The following is a 14,490-nucleotide window of genomic DNA, read 5'->3' on the forward strand; positions in this document are numbered from 1 at the left end:
CATCCCCGGCCGCGAAGGCTCTCCCAGCTCTCCCGCCTCCGGGTCCGGCTGCTGCAGGCAGAGCCTTCCCCGGCTGCCCCGGCCCCGGCGGTGGGCCGCGGTGCCTGGCGTGGGCACCCCCGGCCGCCCCCCACCGAGGCAGCCCGGCTGCGAGCGGGGCAGTGCAGGGGGCGCGCCGAGGGGCCGCGTGTGCGCGCCTCGGGGGTGCTGGTGAGGGCACACGGGGCGCGATGACTCCCCCCGGCCAGGCCTGTGGCAGCCCCGGCGCCTTCCTCCGCCCCTCCGCCCCCCCGTCCCTGACGTCCTGAGCGCGGCTGCGGGAGCACAACGAGGCCCTGAGGAGTGCGGCTGCTCGGCTGAGGAAGCGCCGGGGGCCGCCTCCGCGCCGCCCGGACACCATGGGCCTGTCCGCGGGGGACGGGCGCGCCCGCAGCCCCAGAGGTAACGGGGACGGTGCGGCCACCCCGGGGAGCTGGCGGCGCTGGGCAGAGGGGGGATACTACTGCTTGCGGCGCGTTTGGGGGCTCCCCCGCCCTCTGCCTTGCCACCCCCTGGACCTTTTCCCTGTGCCGGGGCTGCTGCCTTGTGTTTTTGGAGGGGTGAAGGCCTGGCTCTGCTTCCTGATGGAGATAGCTGCGCTGGGGGCAGTGCTGCTCACCGCACAGCTTATCCTCAAAGCCGCTGGGCTGGCGTCCCCCGAAGCCCCCCCATCCCCGAGGGTTCCCGTGCGGGCAGGCTTCCCAGCAGGGCTTGGCACTGGCTGACATCCCTGCGGGGCTGCACAGTTGCTGGGGATGGGGTGGGGGGAACGATGGAACCGCTGGGGATGGGGGCTGGCGTGTGATAACTGTGCTGGTTCTCATCCCTCCCCACTCTGGCCAGAAGGCCTTTGGCATGGCTTCAGACCCTGTGTCAAGGGGGACGCTGTGGTCCCCCACAGCTGCATGGGTGCCTTTGGGAGACTGGGAGCCTCCTGTCCTCACCTCAACCTGTCTGTCCTTCATGAGATAGCTGCTGACTCACTGCTGAAGCCTCAGCCCTGCTGAGGGCTTCCTAGGTGACATCAGACTCCTCTCAGCCCCCCCAGCACCGTGTTTGGGGGCAGCAATGGGGACATGCACTTGGTCTGGGGGACAGCCCAAGCTGGCAGGCTGGGTGCCAGCTCCCCAGGGCAGCCTTCTCACTGCCACAGCCACTGTGACAACACCAGTCTGCAGCGGTGGTATCTCAGGGGGGCCCTTGCAAAAGGACCCGCTTGCTGTCGTGCTGTCTGGCTTCCCACATCTGGATGTGCTTGGAAGTCAGCTGGCGGCCAGCTTCCTGCCTCTGGCCTCAGGGGCCCTTCCTGCCCCTCCAGGAGAGGCTTCCTTGTGCTCATTAACCCCTGGCTTCATCCCCAGATGAGGAGTGGCCAGAAGCAGAGAAGGCTGAGAAGCTGGCAAGAGGAGCCGCCCTGAAATGGGCTTCAGGGGTGTTTTACCGCCCTGAGAAACTGGAGGGGCTTGGGCAGTACCGGAGCCGAGAGACACAGAGGAACAGCTCCATCCGGTCCCGGCTGAAGGTGGGTGTTTGCCACAGGCCACCCCGTGGGTACCCGCAGCCTCCCCAAGCAGGGATCCCAGCCAGCATCCCCTCTCCTGTGCTGAGTCATCTTTGCATCTACTTCTGGCAAAATCTTGTCCTGTGGCTGGCATTTGGTGGAAGAAACACAATTGTTTCAGATAAAAGATCTGGTAAAAACCCCACCACCAACTCCTGCCCTACCCCTGGGCAGCATCTGAAGTGGTAAATGTGTCTCCTGTGCCTGCAGCCATCCTTCAAAACAAAACACCTAGGGCATTCAGCACATCCCATGTGTTGGAGCCAGTGCTTCCCATCACCATCCCATCCCATCACCAAATGCTTCCCTTCCCCATGGCTTGGGGGAGGCTAAGAGCTCCAGCCTGCCGAGCCCAGCAGGAGAAACACTGTCTACACACACCTGTACGGGCTGTCCCCAGTCCCCCGGCACACCTCCCTGCTCAGGGTGACCTTTTTTTGTTTAACCTGAGGAACAATTAACCACAGGACGCCAGTCTGAGCACCCCAACCTTCTCCTGATTATTTTGGAGATGGTTTCTCCTACCCTGACCATGGGCGAATTGTCCAGGAGGCAACTTCTAAGTGATGTGGCCTCAGAGAAAGCAACTTGCTTCTGGTGCTGCTGCGTGAAAGTGCTTCTTGGCGTCAGGAGCCGGGAGTTAAATGGGTGGATGGGGCATGCAGATGTGCCAGCACCGCTGCAGGGCTGGAAAAGATGGGAATCTATTCGGGAGGAGGGTTCCTGTGGCCACTGAGGTGCTTTGTGCCCTTAATACCCCTTGGGGGCACGTGGGGCCCTGTGACCCGGCTACTATTTTGCAGAAGCAAAGTAATCTTTTAAAACTGAAAGGAAACATCTGGTTACCGCTCACCCTGCTGCCTCAGTCACCCCAAAGTGATGCCTTTCTCCCACCTCATGCACAGTAGCCATTGTCCCCCTTGCCCCACCCCCATATGAGCCATTCCTGCTGCTGGAGCAGGTTTCCTGAAGCTGGGTGTGCTTGGTCTGATGGGATGGGGTCATCGCAGAAGGTCTGGGAGATGTAGTGATGTGATGGCATGGTGACAGAGGCAGGTGTGACTGTGGGGCTGGGAGAGCTCCTGCAAGAGAGACCTGGTGGGGCTGGGGCAAACGGCATGTGAGTACTCCAGCCTTGGGAGCTGCTTCACCACCCCTCCGTCCTCTTCTGCTCCCCAGTCAACTGTCCAGTCCTACCTGGAGGGGGTAAGTGCGGGGCTGGAGCAGCTGCAGTCGGCGGCCCAGGAGGTGCAGAGCGTGTGCCAGGACCTAGGGGCTGCACGGTGGACCCTGCTCGACAGCGCAGACTGCTTCCAGGGCCTCCAGCAGATGCGAGTGCTGATGGCAGAGCATGTGCAGCTGGCCTCGGTGGTCCAGGTGCTGCCTCAGCTCTTCTCAGGTAAGACACTGGGCCAGTCCTCGTGGATTTGGGCTGGAAGGTGCTGGGGAGAGCTTCAGTCCAACTCTGGGCTCTGCGCAGGGCTGGCAGCAAAGCTAGAGCAGGTTGCTCCAGCTTTGCTGTTCGGGTTTGGGAAGTCTCCGTGGATGCAGATACCATTGCCTCGCTAGGGCCTGATCCAGCACGGTGTCCCAGAGCCCCAGATCTTTCCCTCACCATCTCCCTGCTAACCCGCACCCATGGCCCTGGTGCCAGCCCCCTTCACCCCCCACACTCAGTTCTGGCATCTCTCCTCCCTCTCCCACAGTCCACGAGGTTTTTTCCCATATCCTGCAGCTGCTCCATGGGCAGCACCTTCTGGAGGCCCACGCGGAGCTCATGATGATGGAGCACCTCCGGGACAACATCCTCTCCCAGCTGCACCTCCGCAGGCTCTCCAGTGCCCAGGCAACTGTGCTGTCCTACTTTGGTGGCCTGCAGGAGCTCAACGAGAGCCTGGCCAAGCAGCTGTGGGACATCGTGGGCAGCAGCCTGCGGCTGGTGCGCGAGGACCCAATACTCTTTGTCACCGCTGTAAGGATCATTGAGCGGGAGGAGAAGATAGATGATACTCTGCTCCTGGAGGCCACCTTCCTGCCCCCTGGCCGCCCAAAGGGCTGGAGGCAGAAGTTTTACCACGTTCTTCAGGACACCATCACAGGAGCCCACTTTCATGCCAGCCGCATGGACGCACAGGGGCCAGGGCTGGCCAGGCACTTGGCAGCGCTGCAGAAGGACATCGTGTCCGAGCTGCGTGTGGTGAAGGACCTGATGGTCCAGTGTGTCCCAGCTCACTACAACATCCTCAGCATCTGCACGGCCACCTACCACCAGGCCCTCACCAGCCACCTCCAGGACATCCTCCAAGAGGACCTGGACAAACAGGCGCTCTTCCTTCTCCTCGAGTGGGCACTGCGTGTGTACCACAGGTCAGCACCAACCGAGCAGGGGAGCTTGTGGAGAGCGGGATTGTCCACCAGCATGCGGGTGGGTTGGGAGAGTGGCTCTGGCTGCCTGGGGATGACCCCCGGGAGGGCAGGGGGAGAGACAGGAACTCCTGGAAAATCCAGGTTCTTCCCAGCCCTGTCCCACCTCTGCCCTCCAGCCCGGAGATGATGGGTCACCCTGACCTTCTCCCAGAAGTGGACATTTCTGCTCTGGGCCCCCTCCTGTCCCCTGAGCTCGTGGATCAGATGGAGAGGAAATACGTGGTGAAAGTCAAGGTGGGTGAGTGGGACAGTCAATGCGTGCGGGGACCCAGTGACCACCACTGAGCCAGCATCTGCTCTGACAGCAGCAGGAGACCATGAGCCTGTGGGACAAGGCGCAGGACCCACTGCTGGGCTGTGTGCTGGGTCTCGGCGGGGTCATACCTGACTTCTTGGGCTGACCATGGTGGGCATCCATCCACAGGCTAGTGTGCTTGAGTGGATGCAGAGGACCCTGGAGGTGGAGTTCAAGGAATGGTTCAGGGAAGAGGAACCTGAGACAGACCATCAGGGCTTCTTTCAGTCAGCCCTGCCCATAATTGTCATGCAGGTGGGTCCCCAGCACCACCAGTGCAGCTGGGACACGGCCACACTGGGAGCCCCCAAAAAGGGAGCTGTGCCCTGCAGCCTCTCACAGACTCGTCCGCACTCTCCCTCTGCAGATGCTGAATGAGAATATCCAGGTGGCTTCCTTGATCACCAGTTCTCTGCAGCAGAAGGTCTACAACATGGCCTTGGAGGAGCTTGAAGCATTTCTGGGCCGGTCAGTGGAGCCCCTCAGACCCCTGCCCTTTCTCACAGACCCTGGGTCCCATGGCCAAGTGTCACAGGCTGATGGTGGCGATCTGCCACGGGGCACCCAGCGCTCATCCAGGTCACAGGAGGCTTGGCAGCCTGTCTGCCAGTGTGACTACTGTCTCAGCCCTTGGGGGCCATCAGCTCTCAGGGTCTGCCTGCCCCAAGTGCTACTCCAGTAGCACCCAGCCCTGCTGCCTCAAGGAGGTCCAGAACGGGTCCCGCTGTCCCACCCTGCCCAACAGCCTGCCCCTCTCCAACCTGGTGGCAGAAGCTGGAAAGAGCCAAGTGAGCTGGGAGGGTTGTGGGAGGTCCACGTGCTCCCAAGAGCATCCCAGATTCCAGGTCCTTGTGGCAAGACGTCCGGGGCTCTGCCTGCCCACCATGGTTGACTCGCTGTGTTGCAGTCTGCGGGAAGCCCTAGTGCAATGTGGGAAGGAGCACCAGAAGGACCGTACTGTACCCAAGTACTATGTCTCCTACCTACTGGCCATGCTCAACAACAACCTGGCTCTCAGGTAAGATGCACCAGCACCTTGTAGCTCTTGTAGCAACCTTACCACCCAAAAGGAAGCCACATCCTCACCACCCTGCTGCGGGACCAGTGTCCCCACCATGCTTCCCAGGCTATGTGTCCCCTCCCTTCTCTCCTAGCTCCTCTGTCTCCTCCCTGCACCCCAATGCTGCCCACAGAGAAGTCCCTGCGTCCCTCTGGGCTGCTCTGGACAGGATGCAGAAGAAAGCCTGCCAGCTGCTGCTGGAGGAGCTGCTCCTGGACCTCCAGGTATGTTTGTCCACAGCACCTGAGGCTGGCAGGGCTGCAACGAACCTGGCCCCAGCAAGAACAGCCCTATGACTACACCCCCAGGCATGGCTTTATTCCTGCCCAGAATCCCCACCGCATACCCCATGCCCTGGTATCATCCTGCAGACGTCTCTGCCAGCCTGGCTCCTAGGCTTTGGTAAACTGCCTGCAGCTCGCCCAATGTCTGTTGCGCAGCAGCACTACCCTGTATCTCTGGGGCAGATGGCTTGTGGCCCCCAAACTGCCAACCACCAGAGACCAGGAGCCACAGCCTGCCCAGGCTGCCTCATGCTCCTTTTTATGGCTGTTTCATGGCAGAAAACCAACAGTAGAGAGGCAATGTCTGTGCGGAGGATACAAGCACGTGTGACTGCCTGAGTTGTTTCCTGCCAGTGTAGTCAAATTTAGCTTTCCTGGAGTCTGGACCAAAAATCTGGAAAAATTAATGGCATTGCTATGTAGGGCTTGAATGGCATGAAAACAAAGGAGCAGCTAAAGGGTCAAATGCTCGCAGGCAGCGTGGAGACTGCTGTGGCCCCAGTAGAGACATAGAGGGAATGTCTGCCTGCAGGCAGGAAGACAGGCAAGGACAGCAGGGCAGGAGATCAAAGCCCTTGGCCAAAGATATGTCTACACAAGGGAAGTGGAGAGGAGTGGAAATTAAAAATAAAATTAGCAGGACAGGCTAAAAGCAAGTGTGTGGATAACAGCTTGGTGCCCAGACCTCAGGTGCTACCCTTGAATGGGGCATAGCAACCCAGATAAAGCCCCAAAACGTGGATCTCTGGGTGTCAGGGAGGGGCAGTTCCATGATTTCCTGATCTAGACCGCTCTTCTGTTTCTCGTTGACTTTTGGCTGGCAGCAGGAGCCTGGGGGGTTTGCAAGACAAAGCAGCCATGCTGCCAGGCAGCAGGCAGGCAGTGGCTCTGGTATGTCGTGCCACCCTGCAGCTGGCAGGTGCTGTGAGAGCGATGTGAACCGGGGCACTGTATGCGGCTCCTGTGCTTCTTTCAGCCCCTCTGCCTGCAGCTGCCTTCCCGCAAGTGGCTCTCCGGGTCCCAGCTTGTCAGCAACATGTGTGAAGTGATTGACAAGTATGCAAAGGACTTCTCCCATGTCAGGAAACCTGTCTTCACGGTACAGTTGCTGCAGGGGGTCCTTCGAATGGCTGCTTGTCTGTAGGGCAGGGAGGCTGGGCAGTTGGGTGCCATGCTGGGGCGCAGGGGATGCAGTTGCTGCTGGGTTTGCCAGAGGGCTTGCATCCTCCGGAGCAGTCCAGAGGGCACCGCCATGCAGAGGTGTTCAGGGTTTCCTCAGATTCACCTACTTTCTCTGTCCCTCTGTCTGGGGGCGCTTCCCAGCAGGTTGTCCCCATGGCTTGGTGTTGTATCCGGCCACCTTCCCCTCTGCCTTTCCCTGGGCAATTGTGGTCTGACACCCAGGCTGTGCCCAGTGCTAACAGCTCTCACCTGCCCAGCTCCTGCTGATGGAGAGCGAGCTCCTGGTGGCGAGCCAGTACCTTCGGGCACTCATGCAGAAGAAGATGGTGTGCAAGAGCGAGGAGGAGCGGGGCCAGCTCTGCCACCGCCTGCTGCAGGACGCCACGCAGCTCCGGGAGCTCTTCTGTGGACTGGTGAGGGGTGCCTGGGTGCGGTGGGGAGCCACGGCTGTGCCACGGGAGGGGGTCATCGCGCAGCAAGGTCAGTGCAAGGAGCTCGTAGCTCACCTCCATGACTCTCCTGCTCCCCTCCAGCCCACAGCAGATGGGGTGGGTACATCAGCCCATGAACAAGACGTGGCTGTTACGCTTGGGCAGCTGTGAGGCCAAGAGGGGAGGAACTGGCTGCATTAGGGACTTGGGGGACCACCTACCTTGCCCGGTGAAGGTTGATGAGGCTGCAGAGTCATGAGCCAGCCCCAACAGGTGGGACATGCTGAGCAAGGAGACAGGAATTGCAAGGGTCCAGGTCCCGACATGGGCACTGAGGACTGGGCTGCATCTCACCAGCAGCCATGGTGACCTTCTGGTCTTACACGTGGGGCTGCTCTCCCTTGCAGGGTCTGGACCAGAGCCAGCAGAGCCTGGAGGCTGTCTTTGCTCTGCGGGAGCTGATTTGCCTCAAAGACCCAGCGCTGCTCAGCCTGGAGGTGCTGGGCTTCATCACCAAGTACCCTGATGTCAGGTAAGAAGCCCCACTGTGAGACGTGGGAGGTGTGAGTGTGCCCAGGGAAGTGAAGCTTGGGCTGGACCCTGTGCAGTTACACTGCAGGGCAGGCAGAAACCTGAGCTTTTTCCCCCTGCCTCCCTGCGGTTTCCTTTTCCCCTGCTCCAGATTAGAGGGGCTCTTGCAAAGTCCCAAGGTCAAAAATACAAAGGAAAAAGCAATTCTGCTGTGGCATTCACCCATCTATATTTGGTAGCCAAACAAAATGTGAGAAATTGCAAAACACCAAATTGGAAATGTCAGAATCAGCTGAAACCCAGAAAATGTCAAAACCAAATTCACAAGGTTTGTGGAGTTATTTTCAGGCAAATTTTAAAGTTTGGCTGGTGCAGAGTACCAGCTCTCCCCTGGGCTCAGCTCAGCTTCTCTGGATCATGGGAGGTTTGTGGGACATGAGCATTGTGGACAGAGCTGTGGGCCAGCAGCACCTGGACTCATCTCTTGCTCTCTGCCCAGTGATGAGCACATCTCCACCTTGCTGGATCTCCGGGGTGACGTCTCCAAGGAGGTGCGGCACGTGGTGCTGGAGATGATGGCGCAGCACCCCCAGGTCCTGCCCGAGAGTTACCGGCCCATCTTCAGCACCATCCTGGTCCCTGTGCCGGAGCTGCCCTTCTGCCTTCGCAAGGGCAAGTGTGCCTGACACTGTGCCCCACAGCCTGCTCCCCGCTCCCCCCCACGGACGTATGGGCCACACAGGACACCTCCGAGGCTGTGCTTGGGGAGAACAGAGGTAACATGTGGCATCCCCTACACACAGCACCTTGCCCTGTGCTGGGGACAGTCTGGATAGATGCCATCCTCCTCTGGCCTTGCCTCACTGAGCTGGCTGTCTCCTGCAAGTGCCAGTCCCAGGGGACCTGGGTCAGGAGAAAGTCAACCCATTGCTGAATTGCTCATTGAGGGCTGCTCAGGTCTGGCCTATTGCCCGCAGGAGAAAGAGGAGCCACAGAGCAAAGGACAGGAGGCTGCAGCTGGGGTAAGCCCACGTCTCTGTGGGGCCACAGAGGTATTTGGGTTTCCCTGAGTCTCCAGACGGCCCTCTGGGCCAGCGTGTCCTGGCCATGGCGTCTGTTACTACCCCAGCGCCAAGGCAGACTGGAGCTGTGCTAGACCCAGGCTTGCAAGGGGGCTTTGGCCACAGGAGGTCTTCCTCTGGTATGGCTCAGCCCAGGTCTGATGCCGCTCACCCAGCCTGGGCCCTGCAGGGACAGTGATGGGCAGCTCATCATGGCCCACAGCCACAGAGAAGGGCACAGGGAAGTCTCACCACCCTGGGTAGCGCCGTCAACCCTATCCCTGCCGGTGTGAAGGAATGGCTCCAAGTTCCTGCCGACCTGCTCGGCTCCTGGCATCTGAGGCAGGACCTGGGGTCTGAGACTCTCCAGCCTCTCGGAGATCATGGTTGTGTCTCGGGTGTCGAGCAGCCTCCTGCCCCCAGGTTCAAGTCCTGTCTGTGATGGGCAGCACCGCCCTGGGCACTGGCTCTTCCTCCGTCCTCCACTGCTGTCCAGTCCTTGGTCACCTCCTCCCCAGGTGCCACACGAAGAGCAGGAGCAAAGCCTCTGCCTGCATCCTTGTGCCCAGCCCCTGCAGCATCCTGGGAGACCTCCATGCTCTGCCACGCTTCCTCCCTTGTGGCAGGCCGGGTCCTGCTGTCCTTGCCTGTCCCCACTGCCAGAAATAAAGGCCTGAGCTCTGCAATCACTCACCAGCGTCCAGGCACTGCTCTCCAGGGTGTGTGGGTGGCACAGAGAGCATGGCACCCATCCCCACACTCAGCATCACCCCTGCACCCAGTGCCATCCCAGGAGCATCACCTAGGGCCATGGGGGATGACGGAGGCACTACCTGCGTACCCCCTGTGCCCAGGATGGAGAGCACCATGCAGCTCCCCAGCTTTTGCAGCCCTGGGGTGAGGGGTCAGGCAGCTGCAGTGCTGGGGGATGCTTGGCTGGTGGCATCAACCTCAGCTCGGGGAGGTGCCCACTGTCCTGCTTGCCCAGCCCTCCACACCGGCCACAGCTCCCGCCTGCCTGGGAAGGTGTCTGTCCCCCCCAGCTGCCACGGCTGGCGCTGGGACACGCTCACCTGTGCCGGGGCTGAGGGTCAGGGGGTGGCCCTGGGCCCTGGGAACGTGCAGCTGGGCTCGGGCTGGCCCGGGCTTCGTGGCCACGTGGGGAAGCATCCCTAGTGCCAACAGATCTGAAGCGGCCCTGGGGGCAGGGTGACCTGCCACCCTCCCAGGCATCCATCTCAGCACGTACAGCCCCACTGCTCCCCCAGCTGTGTGCCCACAAGCAGCCCCCCGTGCCCCCAGTACAGCCCTGGGTGCTCTCCCTCTCCAGCTCCATGGTGAGAACTGACATAACTCATTCCAGCGATAACCCTAGCACCCTGGGATGCCTCTTGGCAGCCTGTTCCCACCACCCTGCTGGCATGGGGTGAGGTACGTGCCAGGTTTGGCCCATCACTGCTGCCCGCAGCTGGCAGAAGGCAGCAGGGGGACCTTGACCCTGCCTAGCCATGAGCCATGTGGCTCCTGGCCACTATAAAGCCCGCGGCCCCGGGGCCACAGCCATGTCCTCCCAGGATGGCGTTGCTGTGGGCAGTTGCCTGCCTGGCCCTTGCCAGCACTGTCTCAAGTAAGTGCTGCCCGCGGGCACAGGGAGGTACTTGAGGTGCAGCAGGACCGGGACACCCCAGGGATGGTGACACGGAGCTGCTGTGCACAGGCAGCCCCCGTGTGCATGCCCTGAGCTTTTGGGGTTACTGTTGTGCCCCTCTGCCTCCCCGCCAGGCTGTGGGGTGCCCGTCATCAGCCCCTCGGTGCACTACAGTGAGAGGATCATCAACGGGCAGAATGCGGTGCCCGGTTCATGGCCCTGGCAGGTGTCCCTGCAGGTACGGCACTGTCCCGCTCCCCAGGCAGGGTTGCTGCCCCAAGCACCACGGTGGCATGGCATGGCAAGCCGGGCGCCAGGGGTGGGAGGTGGGTAGGCACCAAGGGGGCCCATGAAACCCTCTGCCTGTCCCCAGCTTTGTGGGGGGCTCAGCCCCAGCTCTTCCTCCCTCTTTCCACTGCAGACCCGCTCGGGATCCCACTTCTGCGGCGGCTCCTTGATCAACGAGAACTGGGTCATCACGGCTGCCCACTGCGAATTCAAGTGAGGAGCGATGTCCAGCCAGCCCACGCCAGTGCCACCCAGCAGGGACAGGGGCATGCGGCATGCTGGGCATCGCCAAGTGGCATTTGGGACAGCCTCGGAGGCCAGCACCCGAGGAACTGAGCAGCCCGGGGCTTCCTCCCTGCGGTGCCTTCCCTTGGGCACACAGTGCCTTGTGCCTGTGGCAGCCCCAGTGCTGTGCCCACCCCGAGTGCCAGCTGCGCGTGTCCCCCTGACTCCCTTACCCCTTGCAGCCCGTACTCCCACATCGTCGTCCTCGGGGAATATGACCGCAGCTCCAACGCAGAGTCTGTTCAAGTGAAGACGGTGTCCAGGGTGAGCCAGGCTGAAGTGGCTGCAGTCCTGGGACAGGGCTGCAGCTCTGCGCTGGGGCTGCTCCTGCAGGGCAGGGATGGCATGTTACACAATTTCTCGGCAGGCCATCACAAACCCCAGCTGGAACCCCTACACCTTGAACAACGACATCACCCTGCTGAAGCTCTCCTCGCCTGCCCAGCTGGGACCCCGTGTGGCCCCTGTCTGCCTGCCCCCCACCAACCTGGCTCTGCCCACCAACCTCCAGTGCGTCACCACTGGCTGGGGACGCACCAACACCAACTGTACGAACACCGCAGCTTCAGGGAGGGCCGTGTGTGGCCACCTCCCTTCTGGGTGGCTCTGCAGGGTCTGGGGGAGCCCAGGGGCAGTGTGTGTGTGTGTGGGTGCATTGGTGCAAGCACAGGTGGAGGTGGATGCATGCCAACCCCAGGGATGACTGAGCACGGGCACCAGCCCGCCCTTGCTTGGGACTGCTTGCACGAGGCGATCCCTCCTGGGGCAGGGGGGGTACATTGGCACAGAGGGGGAGGGCGCTTTGCATGGCAGCACCCACGTGTTTGGAAGCCACAGTGGGAGCTTACCCAGGGTGCCTGTGTGCTCCCAAAGGCTCCAGGAGACCCGCCAACTCCAGGGCCATTTAATGGTGCTTCTTTCCCCCAGCCCAAGCCTTGGCAGTCCGCCTGCAGCAGGTAACTCTGCCCTTGATCACCCTGAACCAGTGCAAGCAGTACTGGGGCAACCGGATCACCAGCTCCATGCTCTGTGCCGGCGGGGTCGGTGCCTCCTCCTGCCAGGTAAGGAGCCAAACTCCCGCTGGAGGAGGAGGAGGACACGTGGGGTCTTGGGTCTATGGAGCCAGAGATGTCGGCTATAGCGCCCGGCCGCGGCCGGGGTGGCAGGGACCAGTCTGGAGCACATGCTGGGGCCACTAAGCAGGAGGCGTCTTCTCTGCAGGGTGACTCTGGTGGCCCTCTGGTATACCAGAATGGGAACGTCTGGACCTTGATTGGCATTGTCTCCTGGGGAAACAGCAACTGCAATGTCCGCACGCCAGCCATCTACACCCGCGTGAGCCAGTTTCGAAACTGGATCGACTACGTTGTTTCTCAGGCATAGAGCTGGTGACAGAGGGATCCCTTGGCCGGGTGCTGCTCCCGGCGTGGTGAGCTTGGCAGAGCTGGCAAGGGGCTGAGCTGAAAGCAAGGTGCCTCACTTTGTAATAAAGCATCGGCATTTGTGCCAAGCGCTGCCTCTGGCTCCTTTCCCCTTGTGAAGCAGGCCGGGATGGAAGGCGCAGGGGGGGCCAGGGCACCCCACGCTCCTCTCCCAAGCCGCAGCACTTCCCAGTGCCGGAGCTGTGCCCAGCTGGGACCCGTGGCAAGGGGCACAGCCAGGACACGATGCGTAGGTAGAGAGGGAGCAGGGCTGGCAGAGGCTCCAGGGCTGCTCAGGGGGTCTTCATGTACATGGACCTACACCCTGGCACCAGCCCAGAGCCCACCACAGCGCTGAGGGTGGGCGAAGTTACCTGTACTGGTCCTCCCACCGACCGCAAGGTCTCCAGCACCAGCTGGCCCCACCAGGGCCTGTGGAGCTGCAGCTCAGCACCCTCCCCAACTCGCGACGGAGGGTGGGTGCTGGTGGGTGCACAGGATCTTAAAAGATCCCTGGTGGCAATTTAAAGCCATGTAGCAGGTTGGGAACACAGAGCTGAATGGGAGAAGAGCCGACAGCAGCTCCAGCTCTTCTGGAAGGTGGAAGGCAGCGGCTGGAGAACAGCACGCTGCTTCATGTGTGCAGATCTGCCAGGTAACAGAGCGGGGAACTGAAGGCCATCCCAAAGGAAAATGTGAAGCAGGAAACAAAATTCAAGGCCACATGGCAGGTTTTCAGAAGAAAGCTGAGTTTTCACCCAAAGAGATTCTTGAGGCAATGGCAGGTGCAGACCTTGCGAGGTGACATGCGAGTAAAAAGACACGTCAGTGAATTACCACCTGGTTCCTGGCAGCTCAAAATAAGAGCTGGTCATGAGGACACCGTGGAGAGGAGCAGGATCAGACTGACCCAACACAAGTTGTGGGTTTTTTTTTCTTTATCAGTGATGTGATTGTGATATAAAAGCTCTACTGTGTTAATCACAGCCCCCAAAATGTTGTCATCACTATGAGGCAGTTGCAGAGAAAGCATGATGCTACACAGACATACCCATGGGAAGGGATATAAACTATGAATGGAGGGTACAGACAAACGGTCTGGCCCCTATGCTTGAGTAAAAAAAAAAAAAATCACAAACAAAAACTTCTCAAGTGCAGCCCAGGGCTCAAAGTTTTACTTTGGATGGGTAAAATTTAGCTTCGTGTAGTGGTTTTCTCTGCAGGGAGCAAGAGCAACTGGAGCAAACTCACAGCAGGGCCCTGGGGCTTGCAGAGAAACCTGTGAAGCTGCTGGCTCGGGCTCCTTTGCCCTGGAAAGCCCCTCTGGGACGTAGGGGAGAAGGGCACAGGGCTGAGCGAGCTCCTTGCAAACCTCCCCAAAGGCCAGCAGCAGCAGTTGGACCAGTACACACCGGTCCTACTGGTCTGCCTTGACATTTAGAGTGCTTGCTCTCTGTGGTACCTGAAATAAAACCCACCACATGAAGGCAGCACACTTTTTTGGCTTTAGTTAGCTCCTCAATGCCCTTACAGACAGCTGGATGTCAGTGATGTGGGGATGGGCCACAAGGGCAAAAGAAACTGGTGGCCACGTGGAGCTTCAAACAGGAACTGATCAAGTGCAGCACTATGGGTCATTCACTGTGTTCAGGTCGCTGTCATCCCTGCCACTGCTGAGATGGGGCCCCCAGTCCCTGCAAAATCACCTCCTTTCCAGGAGAGGGTGGTTCAGAAGGGGTATGTGTTTTTCACTTGATACAGGTTTTCCTGACGGTCCATAAAATGCACATCTGGATGCACAGAGTGAAACCAGAGAGGTGATGAGCTGCTGTAGGCAAACCAAGGTATTTCTATGGCCCAGCTTTCTATGGCTTCCAGCCAAAGAAAAGTGAACAAAATGTCCCAGAGCGCCTGTTCTGCCTCCAAGCCCTGCCTTCCAGCCAGAGGCTGAGCACCCCACTCACCCAGGGCACCCCT

The 14,490-nt window shown here is 60.4% G+C and overlaps 2 protein-coding genes across 4 annotated transcripts; both read left to right on the forward strand.

Annotated features, from left to right (window-relative positions):
• Window positions 1-301: 301 nt before the first annotated feature.
• EXOC3L1 (exocyst complex component 3 like 1) lies at window positions 302-9,560 on the forward strand. Of its 2 annotated transcripts, XM_056360860.1 has the most exons (13): window positions 302-441; window positions 1,401-1,561; window positions 2,780-2,999; window positions 3,307-3,967; window positions 4,144-4,261; window positions 4,452-4,577; window positions 4,690-4,790; window positions 5,230-5,340; window positions 5,477-5,606; window positions 6,643-6,765; window positions 7,106-7,261; window positions 7,687-7,811; window positions 8,310-9,560. In XM_056360860.1, exons 1-13 carry the CDS (start codon window positions 399-401, stop codon window positions 8,494-8,496), a joined length of 2,262 nt encoding a protein of 753 aa, XP_056216835.1. In that variant the 5' UTR covers window positions 302-398; the 3' UTR covers window positions 8,497-9,560. The 2 variants fall into 2 exon arrangements, with proteins under 2 accessions (XP_056216835.1, XP_056216836.1); XM_056360861.1 differs by lacking the exons at window positions 302-441; window positions 1,401-1,561 and having other exon boundaries at window positions 2,816-2,999; window positions 3,336-3,967.
• Window positions 9,561-9,705: 145 nt separating this feature from the next.
• On the forward strand, window positions 9,706-12,602 carry CTRL (chymotrypsin like). Of its 2 annotated transcripts, XM_056360868.1 has the most exons (7): window positions 9,706-10,498; window positions 10,654-10,757; window positions 10,941-11,020; window positions 11,275-11,356; window positions 11,460-11,640; window positions 12,020-12,153; window positions 12,314-12,602. In XM_056360868.1, exons 1-7 carry the CDS (start codon window positions 10,387-10,389, stop codon window positions 12,473-12,475), a joined length of 855 nt encoding a protein of 284 aa, XP_056216843.1. In that variant the 5' UTR covers window positions 9,706-10,386; the 3' UTR covers window positions 12,476-12,602. The 2 variants fall into 2 exon arrangements, 1 of the variants encoding a protein (XP_056216843.1); XR_008825704.1 differs by having other exon boundaries at window positions 11,275-12,153; window positions 12,314-12,449.
• Window positions 12,603-14,490: the final 1,888 nt, after the last annotated feature.

This window comes from Falco biarmicus, chromosome 15, assembly GCF_023638135.1.
Source record: "Falco biarmicus isolate bFalBia1 chromosome 15, bFalBia1.pri, whole genome shotgun sequence".
Lineage (NCBI taxonomy): Eukaryota > Metazoa > Chordata > Aves > Falconiformes > Falconidae > Falco > Falco biarmicus.

Bases quoted from the DNA above. Each gene is read 5' to 3' on its own strand.
- EXOC3L1 (XM_056360860.1), top strand. From the start codon at position 399: ATGGGCCTGTCCGCGGGGGACGGGCGCGCCCGCAGCCCCAGAG. The intron at 3,000-3,306 runs GTAAGACACTGG...CCTCTCCCACAG, and splicing joins GCTGCCTCAGCTCTTCTCAG to TCCACGAGGTTTTTTCCCAT. The intron at 6,766-7,105 runs GTACAGTTGCTG...TCACCTGCCCAG, and splicing joins TCAGGAAACCTGTCTTCACG to CTCCTGCTGATGGAGAGCGA.
- CTRL (XM_056360868.1), top strand. From the start codon at position 10,387: ATGTGGCTCCTGGCCACTATAAAGCCCGCGGCCCCGGGGCCACAGCCA. The intron at 10,499-10,653 runs GTAAGTGCTGCC...CCTCCCCGCCAG, and splicing joins CCTTGCCAGCACTGTCTCAA to GCTGTGGGGTGCCCGTCATC. The intron at 11,641-12,019 runs GTACGAACACCG...TCTTTCCCCCAG, and splicing joins GGGACGCACCAACACCAACT to CCCAAGCCTTGGCAGTCCGC.